Source organism: Chelonoidis abingdonii, chromosome 18, assembly GCF_003597395.2.
Source record: "Chelonoidis abingdonii isolate Lonesome George chromosome 18, CheloAbing_2.0, whole genome shotgun sequence".
In the NCBI taxonomy this organism is placed as follows: Eukaryota; Metazoa; Chordata; order Testudines; family Testudinidae; genus Chelonoidis; species Chelonoidis abingdonii.
The window spans coordinates 8930537-8948413 of NC_133786.1; the positions used below are offsets into that span (position 1 = coordinate 8930537).

General features: G+C 50.2%; 1 protein-coding gene across 3 annotated transcripts in view; it reads right to left on the reverse strand.

Annotated features, from left to right (window-relative positions):
- LOC116837739 (opioid-binding protein/cell adhesion molecule homolog) overlaps nt 1-17877 on the reverse strand; it is a 703728-nt gene that overhangs the window by 32132 nt on the left and 653719 nt on the right. For all 3 annotated transcript variants that reach the window (XM_032802392.2, XM_032802391.2, XM_075073596.1), the window contains 3 exons: nt 5228-5362; nt 1986-2106; nt 843-994 (listed from right to left, as the gene is read on the reverse strand). In XM_032802392.2, coding sequence (XP_032658283.1) covers nt 843-994; nt 1986-2106; nt 5228-5362 — 408 coding nt within the window. The remainder of the gene's footprint in view (nt 1-842; nt 995-1985; nt 2107-5227; nt 5363-17877) is intronic.

Sequence of the window (17877 nt, forward strand, 5' to 3'; positions counted from 1 at the left end):
TGACCATGGAGGTGGCATTTTGGAGGCATAGACGTGAAGATGGAAATGGTTTAGTGAGGTGCAGAACTGAGACCACTACAAAGGTATGGACGAGGTTGCTTTCCCTTTCCAGGCGAGGGAACCGGATTTGTTTCCCAAGGCAGCGTAGTCTAGTGGAACGAGACTGGGACTGGGAGCCAGGCTTACCCAACCCTGGCTCAGCCACTGACTCCTACTCACTCACCCGTACTCACTGTGTACCTCAGTTTACCTAGCTGTAAAATGCAGATGACAGTGCTTGCCTACTTCAGAGAGGTGCTGGGAGGATTCACTCATGTGTACAGTGCTTTGGAGACACGAGGCTTTAGATTAAATATCATTGGGGCAGGTGGGGGCCAGGGAATGAAGCACACTCATTGGTGAGGTGACATCACATTTTGCTCATAGAAAGAGAAAATGGCTCTCTTTAGTACTCAGCTGCTAGCGGTATACATCTGTGTGCGTTAGTGAATAAGCACAGTCGGGTTCTTCTAAGCATAAGGGTCTCGTTTATTTGCAGCTTGGACTTGAGGAGGAAGCATTGAATTAAACGGCCAGATTCCACTTTCTCAGGAAGGTGGGTTCATTGCTTATCTTGTTTTGCCTCACACCTCTCTGTAGTGAGATTCAGAGTCACTCTCCCCCAGAGGACCCAACACAGGCCCACACCGCTTATGCCCTGAAAGTAGGGCACCCACAGCCTTGGACTGGCACTTTGCAGGGAGCTGAATTCCACCCTTTGCGAGGCTCGGTGGTTATCCAGCTCCCCTGTCAGTACCGGAAGCGTCTCCTCACAAAGCACAGGCTCCGCCCCTCATACCTACCGTACAGGATTATACTGGCATTGGTGTTCCCCAGCTTGTTAGTGGCCACGCAGGTGTAGTTGCCATAATCCTTCTCCGAGACATTGAAGAAGGTCAGTGTGGACATTCGACCTTTGTTCTCAATTCTCACTCCATCCAGCCCATTGGCTAATCTGTGGGGCGAGAAAGACGAAGGGCTGGTCCCCTCAATGACAGGATCGATCAATTCCCACCCCCATGCAGTCCCACCAGCTATATCTAGGTTAGCAGGGAAAGCCCCACCAGTCCCCAGATCAGGTCCTCCCAGCTGGCTGTCACCAGGGCACTGGACTAACTCGGCTGGTCTAAAGCAGAGTGACTCTCATCATTTTAGCGGAGCTATGCCACTGCCCCAAAGTCTCCCCCTCCTCCTGAAGGTTCCCTGGTCCAGGATATTTTCTGCCAGGTTATTGAGAAGGTTCTTCCAGCTAAAGGGCCCCCCGACCAGGCCATCACTGAGGGTTCATCTCCACTGGAGCAGGAGGTTTAATTTCCATTTGAGGTAGCCATACCCATGCTAGCTAGCTCGAGCCAGCCTGCTAAACACAGCAGTGTCAGTGGGGCAGCACGGGGTGATGGGATGGGCTGGGCACCAGAGTATTTAGCCTGGGTTTCGGATGAGACTGTTTTTGGCGTGGTTACACCATTCCATTGAGCTGTAGCAACACTGCTATTTTTTGTGTGCTAGCTTGATCGGAGTTAGCAGGGGTATGTCTACCTGAGCGAAAAATTCCACATCCCGTTCCCGAGTAGACATACCCTGAGTCTCTATCTGACTTCCACATCAAGTCATTAGGATTCCAGCAGCTCACACCAGGTTAGCACTAGGACTGTCCTCCCCTCTCTTCTGAAACAGCCTCAGGTCAGAGGCTCCTCCTGATATGAGATTTGAGACCTGGATGTTTTAACTGCAGATCCCGATGTGCCTCCCACAGGATCCTTTATTTAGAAAGATGTCTGGAGCAAGATCCATCCCTGCCCCCATAGATATATTAAAATGAAGTGTAATTCTCTCTCCTTCCCATGCTGACAGATGGCCATCCTGACCCAGGGAATTCAGCACTCCCCATCCTTGCCAAGAACACAGCCTGGAATCTGCCAGGCCCTGGCAGCCTATTTAGGTACCTGGTTTCTTCTTTAAACCACTGAAATTCTGCGACAGGGACGGCAGAGGCCTCGCAGCGCAAGATTCCCTTCTGGCCCACCGAGGCGCCAGTGTTCTTGGCGTTGGAGATGTACGGTGGGTCTGCAGAGCAAAGGGACATTATTATACCATACTGCAACCGTGAGAGGCTCTGGATCATGAGCACAGGCTGGGCTCAGAGAGACGTGGGGAGAGATGAGGGATATGGAGCCGCGTCGTTATGAGGCAGGTTGGAACCCAGTCCAGGTTGTGCCCTCCTTGGATGGCGGGGAGGAGGGGCACACAGATCCACCCCCCAGGAGAGGCAGCGTTAGGCACTGACCCTTCATATAAAGGACACACAATTGGCTGACATTGCTTTGCTCAGCATCTTTCTCCTTCCCTTCACAGCCCCACCCTACTCCGAGCCATCTCCTTTCTCTCCTCCCACCCCTCATCTGCCCCGTGCTTTGGCCTGTGCTCGCCCCCATTTACCTCTGGGGCTTCCTTTCCCATGTGGGCTGGGGACACAGAACCTCAAATTGTGCTGGGACAGGGTGGGAAAAGGGCTGGCAGCAAGAGGGAAAAGCCGTGTGGGAGCAGGGACAAAAGGAACCAGCCCTCCCCTGAGCCCAGCTGGTGGTGGGGAAGGTGGACCGAGGCTAGCACATCTTAGAAAACTGAGGTGGTGTGGCTGGCAGCAAGTAGGCCCATCCAGCAAAAGGGAGCAGAGACAGAGAAGAGCCTGGGACAGTTCCCAGCGCAACACGGTTACCCCCACCTCCCGCACACAATGTGGTCACCCCTTCCCGCGCAACATGGTCACCCCTCCCCGTGCAACGTGGTCACCCTCCCACACACAGTGTGGTCACCCCTCCCCGTGCAGCGTGGCCACCCCCCCCACAAACAACGTGGTCAAAACTCCCCAAGCAACATGGTCACCACCCCACACACAACATTGTCACCCCTCCACAGACAACGTGGTCACCCCTCCACACACAACATGGTCACACCCCCCACACAAGGTGGTCACGCCTCCCCGGAAAAATGGCCAATATCTGGCCAACATGGGACAGTCGAGAGGGTCGGTATCTAAGGGCTGTTCGTCGGCCAGCATGAAATGAGATGTCCTATCAGGGCAGAGGGCCACATAGTGACCTCCCCCACCATGACCAACGCTCACTGGAGCCTGGGTGAGCAATCTCAGTGAAGAAACCAAAGGCGGAACTGGCCAGGGAGACCATAGTCTGCTCTCCCACCCTCGCTGGATTAACACTGGGGCACATTGGTAGCATAACATAGATGAGACTTGGACCACTGCTACCCATGGGGACAGAGAGAAAGATCCAGGACCAGGGTAGCCAACTCAGCCACTAGGTCATTCAGAAATGAATAAGGTGAATGCCAAGTGTCAATTTAGTGCACATTAAACCTTTGGTCCTCCCCACACCACATGACTGTGGGAAACACACGTTTAATAAGGGAGATACCACATACACAGGGTGGAAACAAGGAGCCTGCAGAATGAGAAGAGCTGCTCCATTGTAGGGTGCTGTCCCTGATGTCCCTAATCCCACTTTGGGATGCGGATTGGATGAGTGCCCTAAATAAGGTGCTTTGAAGGCACAAGACTCTACCCTTCCTTAAGCACTCCTCCGACTCATAGCCGGAGTGGGCTTACTTTAAAGTTCTTCTAATCTGATTGGGAAAGTTCCCTGGTTTCTAGGTATCTTTGTATCTTTTCAACCCATTCTGTTGTGTTGAGAAATTTACAAACAGGCCAACCCCTCTGTAGGACCTAGACAAAAAGACTAGTTTGGAGAGATGAGCCAAAGCCAGAACAATGTATGCAAAGTCTTGCCCCTCCCCTGCACCCAGAAGGGTTGCTATAAAGCGTAACCTTTAGCCAAACCAATCCTGGTTTTGCATACTCAAAGAATAGACCGACTGCTCCAGTTTCACCCATCTCTGCTAAACCCACTTCTCCTTGTGTCAGGTGTGAAGAGGATTATAACAGTGGAACTGTGCTTGAAAAGAAAAGAGCACCAGGCAGCAGAAGAGCAGATGCAGCCCTTCATCCCTAAAATACTCAGGTTTTTTTAAGCTTCCCAGGGGTGCAAAAGAATTCAAGTCACCCCTGAAATGCCAACAAGCTATGTCACTCCAGCTTTTCTGCCTTGGCTCATCATCTGAAGTCTTTAAATCATCTGGACTCTAAATTCCTAACCATGCTTCTAAAGAACAAATTGTCCTAAGTTGTAAATGCTTTAAGCTTAATGAAATGTATATATATGTGATTTTCTTCTAGCAATTTAGTGGATATAAAAGCTCTGCAAGCTCCTTCCTAAAGGGAAGGATATTTAAAGTGCTCTGTGTGTGGTGAGCCACTAGAGATTTTTTTTCCCCCTGAATTGCTCCTCGGGAAAAAGGTATTACCATTTATGTTCCAGCTATAAATAGTCTTTAAGGGATGCTGACGTAGATGTTATCTGCTTTACTTTTTTTCAGGAGTTTATGGTTATAGTTCAGCTGTTCTAACACACACGCAAACCCCAGCTGGCACTGGAATACTAGGATCTCAGCTTTGGATCCCCATCGTCTTGTGCCTTTCGTCATCTTCTACACCCCTGCAAAGTGGGGAAGAATCAAGGCCCTTGGATCCCAAAACTGGCGGGCAGGGAAAGGAAAGTCATACTTCAGAAGTACCCGTCCCCAGTCAGGGTACGTCAGCACTCTGAGCCGGGGGCATAATTCCCAGCTGAAGGAGACATACCTGCACTAGCTTTGATCCAGCTAGCATGCTAAAAATAGAGTGCAGCCGTGTTGATGGGAGTGGTGGGAGAGGATAGCCACACTGAGTATGTGTCTTGTGCCTAGGATGGGATCATACTCCAGCAGCTAGCCCCTCCCACCATTCAGACTGCTGTGGCTACACTTTATTACTAGCATGCTAGCTGGATCAGAGCTGGTATGGGCATGTCTCCCTGAGCTGGGAATTACACCTTCAGCTTGAAGTGTAGACATACCCTTCGAAAGTATGGCGATGGGGCACGATATACAGAACAGAATAGAAGAGGCCGTTGTGGAACTGTAAGCAGACTACATTATGGCCCCCGGTGTTCAGGCTGGGTAAAAGCCAAAATGATCTCTGTGAAAAGCCCCCACGACTAGCCTGAGCCTGGTGTTGTCTGCAGCCAGGAGGCGGGGTCAGGGAATGTGTCATGCTGAGTCGTGCCCTACTTACAGTTCACGGTGACTTTTACTCTCCGGATGTCTGGAGCCGCCACGTCATTGACAGCACTGCACTCGTACTCCCCGGACTGATCCCGGGTGATCCCAGAGATCTCCAAGTACTCGTCTTCGCTCACAAAGCCCCGGCCTGCAAGGGAGAAGGCGCAAGTGGAAAGATCAACCTGCCAGCCTGCCACTTCCACGCCTGTTGGTCACTGGGAGTAAACTCTGATAGTCTGACGGAATGGCAACCTACAGGTCAGATCCTGATTGGTTACCCTGAGGGTAAATCCAGGGTCGGTGCAAGGATGTTTCACGCCCTAGGCGAAACTTCCACCTTGTGCCTCCCTGGATCCGCCACCCCGCAGCAGCTCCCCCCTCCGCCCTGAGGTGCTCCCCCCCGCGGCAGCTCCCCACCTCCCACCCTCCACCCTAAGGCACCCCCCCCGCCTCAGCTCACCCCTGCTCTGTGCACGAGCACCCTGAGCATGCCATGAATGCTTCACTTCTCCTGCCTCTCAGGCTTGCAGTGTCTAAGCTGATTGGCGCCGCAAACCTGGGAGGCGGGAAAACTGAGGCAGCCACGGTGTGCTCAGGGAGAAGGTGGGGTAGGGGTGATCCGAGGCGGGGAGTTCCCCAGCGTGCTGCCCCACCTCTTACTTGCTGCAGGTGGCCCTCCCCGGGCACCTCTGCCCCAGCTCCCTCCGCCTAAACGCCGGCAGCGACAGTGGCGGCCAAAGATCCAGCCGCCATGGTCGCTGCCAAAGAAAATAGCGCCCCCCAAATCCCAGTGCCCTAGGCGACCGCGTAGGTCCCCTAAATGGTTGCACCGGCCCTGGGTAAATCTGAGGGTTACAGGGTGGTTAACTCAGATTCAGACTCTCTGTAACACTCACAGGACCCCAGGGGCCACATCTCACTGCAGCTGTAAAAGAGGTGAAATCCTGGTGGTCCCTCATTTTAAAACATTATTGCCCACAGAAGAACCCTGGGACCGATTCCCCTCCAGCTCTGGCTCCAGCAGCATATAAAGGTGCTGAATAAGCTGTAAGGGGCCAAAAAACAACTCCTCCGGGTTGGAGCAGTGCCAGAGCCAATGTAAGCACGTCAGGGGCATGGCTGGGGTTGCATTCGGGTTAGACTGAGGGTTACAGCTATTCTGGGCCAGTGCATGGACCACAGGCAGCTCTGGGAAGGCTACAACCCAGGAGCTGCTCAAATTTATCCTAGTGGACATATTCCCAAAGCAGTGCAGAGGCAAAGTCAACCCCTTCCCCCTGGGCTGCGCCGTCCATGCCGCACACATCATGAGCTGCAGCGCAGAATCTATCCCACATTGTAAGTTAATACTAATCTGTTTTACTGACAATGCCACTGATTATTACACCTGAAATACACGCGAAGAGCTCCTTGACTTGTTGCCATTTATGCAGTTTGCTCACTGTTTTGCATTTCAATCCATTGGGGCAGAATATTAAACTGGTCAGTATCATTTCCCATGGTCATCCATTAGCACCCTGCAGTTGCACTTGGGTTCCCAATGTTGCACGGGGCAGGTGTCTCTCTCCCATCAAAAACCCCACCATTTCCATTGTTTTGGGGGCTGGGGACTAAATTATTATTAAAAAATGGTCTCTTGGTGAACAAATGGGAGTGGGAGTCAGGTCTCCTGGGTTCTATTCCCAGCTCTGCCATCCAGATATTATGTAACTGTTGGCCAGTCACGCTCCGTGCCTCAATCTCCCCATCTGTAAAATGGGGATAGTGCTACTTCCCGGCCTCCCAGGGATGCTCAGAGGTTTAATTTGGGATGTCTGGAAAGGATGGCAAATATAAGCGCTTATTCTTGGCTGGCAGTGTGGGGATCTATTCAGGTCACTCTGCAAACAAGGAGAGGAGGATGAATTTCATTGCAGCAGCGACACGAGTTATCTGCAGCATTCCTATCATGAAAATGTAGCACAGTATCATCGTCACAAATTGTCAGAGACCAGGAAATGCCAGCCACTATGTGACAATTATCACAATTGTACTCCAGCCCTCCTTGTAGAAGCTAAAGGTTGCTGCTATATTCGTGTGGTTATTCTTATTACTCAGGGTCCCGTTGTGCAAGGTGCTATACAAACACAGAGAAGTAGACAGGCCCTGCCCTGAAGAGCTTACAGGGTAAATACATTTTGGGTTATAAGAGCTGCAGTGTTGCTACAAAGATCCTGGATTCTAGCCAGCAGGTCTCAGAGTCGCAGAGTATCTTGGCTGGTGACGTGGTCACTGACAGACACAAGAGAATCAGACTGTGATGTCCCGACAGTGCAGTTCATGGCAGCATGTGACCTTGACCAAATGGCATCCCCTATTGGTGCAGCTACCTGGGGCTCACACTACAAGTCAACATCGGGATGTAACACCCCAACTAGCTTGGGGCTCTCTGCTCCCTCTCTCCTCCTCCCCACTCATTCTATCTGCAGAGGTGAAATGGAGCAGCTGCTTCTTCCCTCTCCCCCAGTATCCCTCTCCGTTGATCTAGAAGCAACAGCAACTCCTTGTCCATTTGCTCAATGATGTCCAGGCTGCTTTGCATCACATGCATCAGTTGTTCTGTTCACTCTGCCTAGACCAGGCAGCAGAAGCTCTTCTCAACCTACTGGAGCCAAGGAGAGCCATATGTTTCAAGAATCACTGTTCTGACGGCTGCTTTGCTCAGACAACGAGGATCTGAAGGCTGGATGTTGAAATGCTCCCTCTAATCCATCCTAAGAGGGTGCCTCTAAATGTGGAGTCATCTCTATACACTGAATAAATACAGCATTAGGTGGTAAAAAATAATCCTCACATGCAGTCTAATTTGTGAACAGTGAATTTGAAAGTTCATGGACACCAAGTTAGAACCAGACAAAGCTTCTCCACTAGGAGGATGGTGAAGCACTGGAATGGGTTACCTAGGGTGGTGGTGGAAGCTCTATCCTTAGAGGTTTTTAAGGCTTAGCTTGACAAAGCCCTGGCTGGGATGATTTAGTTGGTCCTGCTTTGAGCAGGGGATTGGACTAGATGCCCTCCTGAGGTCTCTTCTAACCTTAATCTTCTATGATTCTCCACATCTCTCTGCCAGGGCCACCCACGACCCAGCTGAAATACCCCCTGCTATCCCAATCATAACACAAGCACATGCACAGAGCTTTGCCACTGCACTTCCCTTCCTGACTTGCAGACCCCGATTGCTAATTCAGCTACGGACCTTTTCAAAGCAGCTGTGCGAAACTGGTTGGTGGGGTAGGGACAAATGTCTGCCAGAGCCTGGGAGAAGAGTCTATTGAAATAATATCATATCCCCAAATGCTGACCAAGCCTGCCCCAGTTTAACCAGTAATGATCAAAGCATAAGAGTTCACCGCACAATCGTTTTCATAGGCTGGAATATAAATATTAGTTGCAAAACCACAAACAAGATTCACTGCCTTAACTACAGCTCCATCACCCCTTGCTGACATTAACACCAGGAATACCAAGCCTTTCAAGCCAGGAAATAACAGTAGTGACTGCAAAACCCTCCTTGCTTGGAAGACAAAACCATCCCTTGAGAAGGAAACTCACAGAGCGTGGTTTGGGGAAGGTGGAGTGGGAAGACAAAAAATTATGATTGGGGGGTGGGGAGATGAAGCGGATGAGGGACACCGACTCTTCGCAAGTGAGTCTTCTTTGTAATGATCCCATAATCCTGGGGTAATTATGGACCCGGCCTATCCGCCCGGCGATCTCTATAAAAGATGATTGGGAGCGAAAGAAAATAGATTCGACGAGCCGATGACAGCAATACATAAATAACCAAGGTGATTTCTTTCTGTGGAGAAGGGGCCTCGGGAAGAGATAAGCCCAGCTCGCTACATTAGAGAGATAAGGATCTACAAGGATACAAATGGGCGCGCTCAGACGGAGGCTGCGTGACAGACACGGGACCATCAATCATAGAGTGCGGGGGTCATGCCGGAGCCAGCCGGCGCGCGCCAGGTCACGTGCCTTGCCCCAGCCTCCCTTAGGATAAAACAAAGGTCACTGGTGCCTAGCGCTGCTCATTGTCTCCTTTCATCAGTACTAAATCCACTGGACTCTAGCCAGTCTAATGCCTCTCTCCAGCTACCCGCTCCACTCCCATGCAGACACCTGTTCAGGGGAGCTGACCTGAGAGGTGCAAGTTTCTCTTCCTACCTCACCTAAGTGATGCCCTCTAAGGCATCTCCTTGAACCACTTGAGGCCCTTTAGCAACAGGGTCTCCGAGATGAAGCCTGACCCAGAAGCACGACAGGAAAAGGGAAGCACAGAGCCTGCTGGCTGCAGCCTTCCCTTAGATCCTAAGAATGACCATAGTGGGTCAGACCGATGGTCCATATAGCTCGGTACCCTGTCTTCCGACAGCGGACAGCACCAGCAGCATCAAAGTGAATGACCAGAACAGGGCAATCATCAGGCACAGAAGAGGGTTCCATCCCCTGCTGTCCAGGCCCAGCATCTGGCATTACTGGGGCCTTTCTGCCTCTCGCCCAGATATACGCTGTTCTGCAGAGCCCAGGTTGTTGTCATCCTGAGTTTAGTGCCAACGACAGCCTGCATTTCCGCTGCTAGGGTAACCTGATGTGGTATGACAAGGGAGATGCCTTGGGAGGCAGGACTAGAGGCCTAAAATGGGGCATAGTGGTGGAGAGAGACGCAGTGAAGTGAGGGGAGGAAGGCAGGGGTTGTGGGGGTGAAGGAGGGGAGAGAGGGATGTAGGGGCTCTCCAAGCTACCAGCCATCTGCCTCCCTCCATTTGGGAATCTAATTGCAGCAATGGAGGAGTAGATTCCCCTCGCTAATTAAGTGTGGGGACGGGCACTGCAGTGCATTTCATTCCTGTCGGGCACCAGAGACGCCGCCATGCTGGAGTTAATGAAAAGTGTGATAAATTCGTTGTTTCATTTCGCCTTAATTAATCCCAGTGATTGGATTGTGCTGAAGTCAGCCTGGTTTGGAGAAAGTGCCCCGGGGTCAGCATCCTGCTGGCTGGTGGAGTGAGGAGGTGGCTCTTTGTCTGGGGTGTGGGATGAGCGCGAGCATCTCTGACTGCAGCAGCTGTGACTGAGCTCTGCAGGGTTCCCCTCTCTCCTGCTCACTAACCCCCTCCGCAGGCCTCCTGCTGCTGCCCAGGCACTCTGTCCCCTCTCCCAGAGCTGAAAGGTAACCCTAAAGCCAATGTGTGACTGTGATGGGAGCTGTTGCTCTGGGGAGGAGGAGAAGATTCAGGCACACAACACGTATGACCCCACCCTCCTGAGAAGAAACGTGGAGGTCAACAGTCACAGTCCGGGAGGGGACAGAGCCTTCCATTCTCATGGAGAACCCAGTGCAGCGGATCAAGCTCAGGAGCTCCAGCCATGTGGCATGGAGGGAGAGGAGAGAGATGATCTCTCCAGCCACATGGCAAGGGGTGGGGTGGGGAACAAGCAGGTTCTAGTAACTTATTTAGATTGCAGCTTTTTGTGTCAGAAATCACCTTTTTGTTCTGTTTGCACAGCACCTAGCACAATGGGGTCCTGATCCAATACAAACAGTAATAGCAATGAATAAAATTCAGGGTGCAAGTAGAGAAAGAACCGACAGGGATTTGAAGGGGGTTTCAATACATGACAGTCTCTGTCAGCAAGAATCAGGCTAGCTGTATCCCTAATAACTCGAGATTTGTAGAAGCGAGGATTGTGTGAGGCGAGTGGGAAAGAACTGTGTGAGAAGTTGTTGCGACCTTGTGTAGATAAATACGGAATGTAGACTAGAGTCTAAATAAGTGAGAAAAATAAGATATCAGGATGACCTATGTATAAACAAAATGCAGCTGTTGCTTATTATTGTCTGTGTAGTGTTGCTTGTTATTGTTTATAATAAAGGTATAAATGCTTGCTGTAATTGTTTACCTGTAGAGAGAGACCTGCCTAGGAGGGGGAAAACCTGTGTCCTAGTGCACTCTCTTCCTCTATGCAATTGCTTGAGAATAAAGTATCTGACTTTGCTGCACCCAACCAGAGAGTGAGAACTATGGTTTTCTCCGACAACACGAAAGGTTTAAAGCAACACCTTCAACTCCACCGGGCAGCAGCAGCAATGCAGATCCAGTAGGTGCTTTAAAAATGGGCATGTCCTTACCAGAGGGAGGCTCATATTCCATTAACCAAAGGGTGCCCCGAGTGCTTTCCAGCGGGTAGAACACAGGACTGTGAATAAGGGCTCCTGGCTTCTAGCTCCAGCCCTCTCAGACTTGTGTGGGCTTAGGTAAGTGGCTTAACCTCTCTGGAGACAGCTCCTTCCTCGGGGGTACTACTAATTCTCTATTTCATACGTGTGGGGTGGGAATTCAATAAAGCCCTGTGAGATGCTAGCATGCAACGGGTGACATAATTGCAAAGTTTTCTTGGCAGGGCAGCCCCAGTGCTGCAGATTAATTACATCTGTATGACCTTTCCAGCCAGCCAGATAGAAACAGGATACAGCTAAAGACACTGGAAGCCCTGAATCAACACAGTGAGAGAAAGGCAGGGACAGCTGAGCTGGGGGAGATGGATATCTTGACTGATATGCCCAGATGGAACAGGGTCTTTGGAAACACAGAAGGTCAGCTGGCTCTGGCTGGGCAGTGAATGATGCAGAAAGGCTGCTAGGATGGAGACTCAGGTTTCTGAAAGCCTTAGGTTATTATGCTAGGAGTCACTATTGAAAGTGGCAGGTCTACTGCATACAACCCATCCCCCTGTCCTTATAACACTAACCAAAACTGACGGGGCTAAATTCCCCCTAGTTAGACCAACTCCATTGAAGCAACATCAGTACAAGCAAAGGAGGATTTTGCCCACCAAGACTCAACCAGTCTTCCCTGAGACTCAAGTAAAGGCTCAGATGGATTCTTCTGCAGACATTTCTGCTTAGTTGGTCCAAAGTCTCTGTCCAGCATATGGAAATGATCTTGCCAGGACATTATCACACAGCAGGTTTTAAACAGGAAGAGGAGAAGGCACATACTTTGCTCAATGAGAGATAAGTGGGCAAGGAGAACAAGGGAGTTAGGATATGTTTCTGCCATTGCTGGAATGGGATACGCCATAATTTGAGAGGGCACTGGACGCCACTTCCTTATCTGAGCATCCCAAACTTCAGAGCAGTTTGGATCTGCACCAGAATCCAAACTGCACTGCTGGCTGGCTCTCCATGATGGACCAACCAGAAATTCTGTCTCTAAGGAGCCTGGGACTTTGGGGGAAGTTTGGATCCAGATCTGGAATTTGCAGCTTGTGACCCTTCTCTGCTTGGAAGTTTTGGAACATGCATGATATCATCAGAAAACTTGGTGGGACAACAATGAATCCATGTGCTGCACAGGCAGACGATTACTGTGGAAATCACGTACACTGATGCATATCTCCTTCATTTCTAGAAACACAGGCCTCGAACACTGGAGCTAAAAGAGAACTCCCTTAACAGGAATCTGTAGTAATAGGTCCCTTCTCCTCTCTGTGAGGCAGCCATTGAAAAGACATTATCACAAACCCATGCAAAGCCAGTATGGTAGTTAACGCAGGGCATTACAACAGAAAGCGATGTACAATGCTCAATCCAGAATATACCCTTGAGTCCTTGCTGCTTCCTTTTGGAATCATCAACAGCTGCATTATCCAGCACATCTGGCTAAGATCAGGTTCTCTCGCTCCAAACTCCATGACAGCCCTAGCATGTCCTCCAGCACTGAGTACATCCATCTCCTTCTCACTCATCCTACAGGTTTTTTTATTGGAGACCCTTTGACATGGCAGGATTATCTGTCTGTGCATAGCCCTAGTGGTATGATAATGATGCTAATTAACAGCATTCGTTAATATCTTTAAATTACCTGTATTAGTTCCCAGGCAAAACACCCACTAACAGCGGCGGCAGTGTTGGCAGATTTGCATCAGCAAGTGACATGATGTTTATTTCATTGTTCCTAAGAACACTCCAGAGCGATCATGTCACCAAAGGACAGCATGATCCACAGGAGACTGGCCTGGTACTGGAACCAGATGCCAGGGCTGATCGTCTCAGCAAAGGGGCCCTGCTTTTGGAAGGTGCCTTTCTATTTACCCATTCCCCTGATACCTCTCTGGTGCCAGGGTGAATCAGCAGTGAGTAAAGCAGCTGGTATAGGACTCAGCCCCGTGGGGCTGATGTGCTCATAGGGAAGGATGGACAAGGCTGGCTGGAACTGGCCATGAGCAGGATGGTGCTGTGCAAGCTTCCCTGACCCAACCCTTTGCCAATATCACTCCTGCCTCATTCCTGAACTACAGCTACCTCTGACCTCATTGCCCCAGTCCTGAGCTCCCGGCCCTTAGCCTGTTCTTCCTGGCATGTTTGCAGACTCCTCTCCCAGCTCACTCCTGTTCCTCCTAGCTCATCTCATTCCTAGCCTTCAGCCTCACCCCAATGCTCTAAGTCTGGAGTCCTCACGCCACTCTGCTTATTATTGGAATCCTGATCGGCACCCCCCACCCTTTGCCATTCCAGCCCTGTCCCTCGCACAGTGTTACGCATGCAGTTCAATCCTGAACGGCAGTTCTCCACCTATTGCAAGTCCTGGTAGTCAAACAAGTGGCAAAGGAGACAGAACACAGGGGAGAAAGAGAGATTCAAGGGATGAAAGGTGGCCAGGAGGAAAAGTCTGGGAGCTAACTTCTGATTTTTCTGCATCCATTTCCATTTTGGGGATTCCTGCTAGCAGCGGCCACCAACACTTCCAGGAGAGCTGAGGCTTTCTGCATGGCATGTCTCAGTCATGGACGTAGATCAGGAGCTTAGAAGGTTGAGCTCTTCGGCTCCCAGCCCCTGCTGTAGGTCACCTGCCTGCCTGCCTCTGCACGGTTTCTGTGGCTCAGCCCACCGGCTGGGTCCCACAGCGCAAACCACCCCTTCCTGGGGGCAACAAACTTGGAAGAAGCAGATATGGCCTGGGACTCAGGTGACCCGGGTTTTATTCTTGGCTTTATCACAGGCCTGTTCCATGACCTTGGGCACATTATGGCCCCTGTCTGTGCCTCGGTTTCCCCATCTGTAAACTGGGGATAACGGCACTGCTTTCTTTTGTAAAGCACTTTGAGATCCATAGATGAAAAGCGCAATGCAAGAACCATTATTGTACTCCAGGAAGTGTGGGCTCTGGACTGCTGCAGCTGTACCTGCCCACCCTAGGCACCCCTATCCACATCCAATTCTGCACCCAGGAGTCAGCTAATGGTTCTGCGCTCCCAAAATCCTTTGCAAACAAGCCTACTGGTCTCCAGTTGGGAAGAAGACAGGCAGGCGCAGAGCAGCCTGCTTTAACAAATCAGAAAGCAATTCATTTTCAGAAGAAAACAAGTGATATTTACATTATTAAATCACAATTAGAAAGCAAATCAGCTGCAGAAGAAGGGAGCCCATTTTCATCAATTATTACTGAACTGAACATAATTTTTCAATCAGAGGCGGATTGTAAATGGAGGCCTTGATGCAGCCAGAACTCTTTTATCATCATATTTACTAATCAGGTATTAACTTCTTGGAATTACCAATGACATTGTGTAAAGAAAGCAGGGGATGGAGGGGTGAAGGAGGAAAAAAAAAGAAGGATGCACTTGTGCTAATTACAGAAAGTGAAATTAGGCATTGTGAGCAATTCATTGATAGGACAATGAAATGCCGTCTTGTGGGCTGGAATTAAATGGGCTTTGACTTCCCTCCAGCAGGTTTTCCTTCAGGAAAATCAATTGTTTCTAGTTTGTTCAGAATTATGATGGCGTGGGGGTGGGAGAGGTACACAGTCATCCCTTTGCTGAAATACAACAGCGATGGACCCAGTAGGAAGTGAGAGAGGAGAGACAAGTTTAGCAGCAGAAGAAAGACTGGAGAGGGACACAGATAAGATAGAGGTATTCATGCCTGAGTCACAACCATTCTACGTCGCTGCAGTATGCATTTAGAGAAGAAAGATAGTGCTGTGGGCTCAGACCCAGGAGAGTGAGGTTCAGTTCCCAGCTATGCCATACACAGCGTCACTTTTGACACATCACTTAATCTACATCTCAGCTCCCCATCTGTCAGTCAGGGCTATTAATACGCCTTGGTGCTCACCTTCTCGCTTGTCTGTTTTAATTATGACATCTTGGGGGTAGGGGACTCTGGTCTTAACAGGGGCCCCTAGGCACTAATGTAACCTGTAATAAGATGCCAGGATTGTCACTCAGAAGCCCAAGATGCCTGGTGAGTCATTGCGAAGCAACAGAAACAACTACAAGCATGGTTGAGAGCTCTTTGTTCAGACTATCCCCAGGTTCAATCCTCCCTGGGCTTTGTGGTCTGTTACCATCCAGTTTTTAAGTTCTCAGCCACTCTGACTTGGCCAATTACACCCATGCATGGTACAACTACAGTAAGGCATACATCTATGCCACGCCAAGAGTCCTAGACCATTGTGAGAATGGTGGTAACTCAGCCAATCATGACCCTTACTCTACAGCTAATTTGCATGCTACAATGTCATTGGTTGTATGAGGGAGACTGCACAGGTGGTGGATTATTTGGCCCACGTGCCACTCCCATGCACGAGCTTTCCAACTTCTAATACAGAGGAGACGGAATCATTTTAGGAGCCAGGTCGGGATGAGGCCAAAGGAGATGGAAAGTTTAGCTTTGCACTTTCCCAATCTTGGGGCCATTGTGTATGTAGCCAGTCCCCAGGCATAAACTGAAGAAGCCAAAGGGCTGCTCTTCTTCACACTGGCACCAAGAAGTTAATGCCAGACTCTCGACAAAGCATTGGAGCTTTCCAACCACACTCTGTCCATACTGATAGCAGGGGATAGCGTGGAAGTCTCTATCTCAACCCAACTGGAAGACCCTTGTGCTGGGATGGGTCCGGTGACGCCACCTCTCAAGTGAGATTCTCCCACTGGCGCAACACACGCCACACCGGAAGGTCTGCACTGTTGGTGTAGTGGAGCCTTCAGCCCGTGCACAACGCAACTGTGAGCTGGTCTGTGGCTTAAGCGAACGCAATCTGTACATGCAGTGGGGCAGTGTGCGTGGTTACGTCATATTCCCACTTTGCGCTGCTGCCAGCTGAAATTTTGAGACCAAGAAATAACTGGGTACATTTCTCTAAATGAAGTCATTGTCCTGGTTCTCTGGCTTTACCTATGCAGAGGTGCAATGCAGAGAACAGAACTCAGGACAATTGAGCCTCAATCCACAGAGCTAAAGGAGCAATATCTCCTGTTTAGCGGATACAGCAAATTGATATATACCGGTGAGTAGACATATTCCATCCAGGAGGGGGCAGCAGCAGGTAGCACCATCTTAAGCTCTGCATCAGTTTTAAGAAGAGAGGTGAGCCTGTGCTTTGATTCAGGGCATTAATGGCAAAGGGATATAAAGGCTATTACCCTGCACTTATAGGTATGGTTTGCTTGTGTGATTGAATTGAATCAGATCATAACTGCAATGGGCCTGATTTGGACACAGTGACTTGTGTCGAGCGGGTCACTTACGACACAGTCGTCCCAGGGAAATCAGCGGAGGAAGCAGCTGCTTGATGTAAGGGCGCTTTACATTATAATTATGACTAGTGGTTAATCGTGTGGAGCTGACACAGAAATGTAACATATTATTTGGTGTAAGTCACCCCACTGCAGCTCTGCACAGCCCCACTCCAGCATGTGCCAGGGTGCACAGAGCACTTGCTGTTTGGAAGCTGCAGAAAAGCTCCCAGATTTTCCGAATGCTCCTTCCCTGCTCCCCACTGGATCCTCTGAAATATGGTGGATGGGGGCTGAGACAAGAGTACAGGAAAATGGCAAGAAAGGGGGGTAGGTCTACAGAAGATTCCAGGGCTGCGTGAAAGAAGGATGATTGAGAGAATGGAGGAAGTGGGGAGAACAGGTTCAAACCCAAAGCCCAGATCCCCTGCCCATGTCAGTCCAAGTCCAGGCACAGCTCCATCCAGCCAGTCAGAACAGGGCAACACACACTAGCACTACATCTGAGGGTTAAATAACAGCATTTGGGGCTAGTAGAACTGTCCGCTTGCTAATGCTCAGTGCGATCACTTCCTCTAAAACTAGACCCCGACTCCTCCACGCCATTCCTCATTCTGCTAGAGCCCGCTGCGCGATGGCACCTGGCCGGCCTCCCTAGAAATATCTGCATGCCACATCAGGATTACCTGGCCCTCACATTCTCACAAGCCAATTGTGGGAGAGGAGAGAAGTGGCTGCGTTCGCCCTGTCTCCATGCGCTCCAGAACACTGTTGACCTGACATTTCTTAATCAGAGCTCCCTGTCCATGTCACCACGTCCATTTCTCGGCACTTTACGAGCTTTAGTATCCTTGCTCAGGATACTGCCGGGTCTGTTGCTCCTCTTTGTGTTTGATCTCCTTCAGCCCCTTCCCCAGAGTCGTCTTCTCTTCCTAAAGCTTCGCCTTTCACAAGACTAGAACCCTGTGCTATTAATACTAATAATCAATGGCTGAGATTAAAATGACAAGAAGGAGAAGACCTTCTTAAGGTTACGAAGCCAAACTCATGCAAAACGAGAACTAGATAATGATTTCCTGCCCCTGGTGAGACAGGGATTTT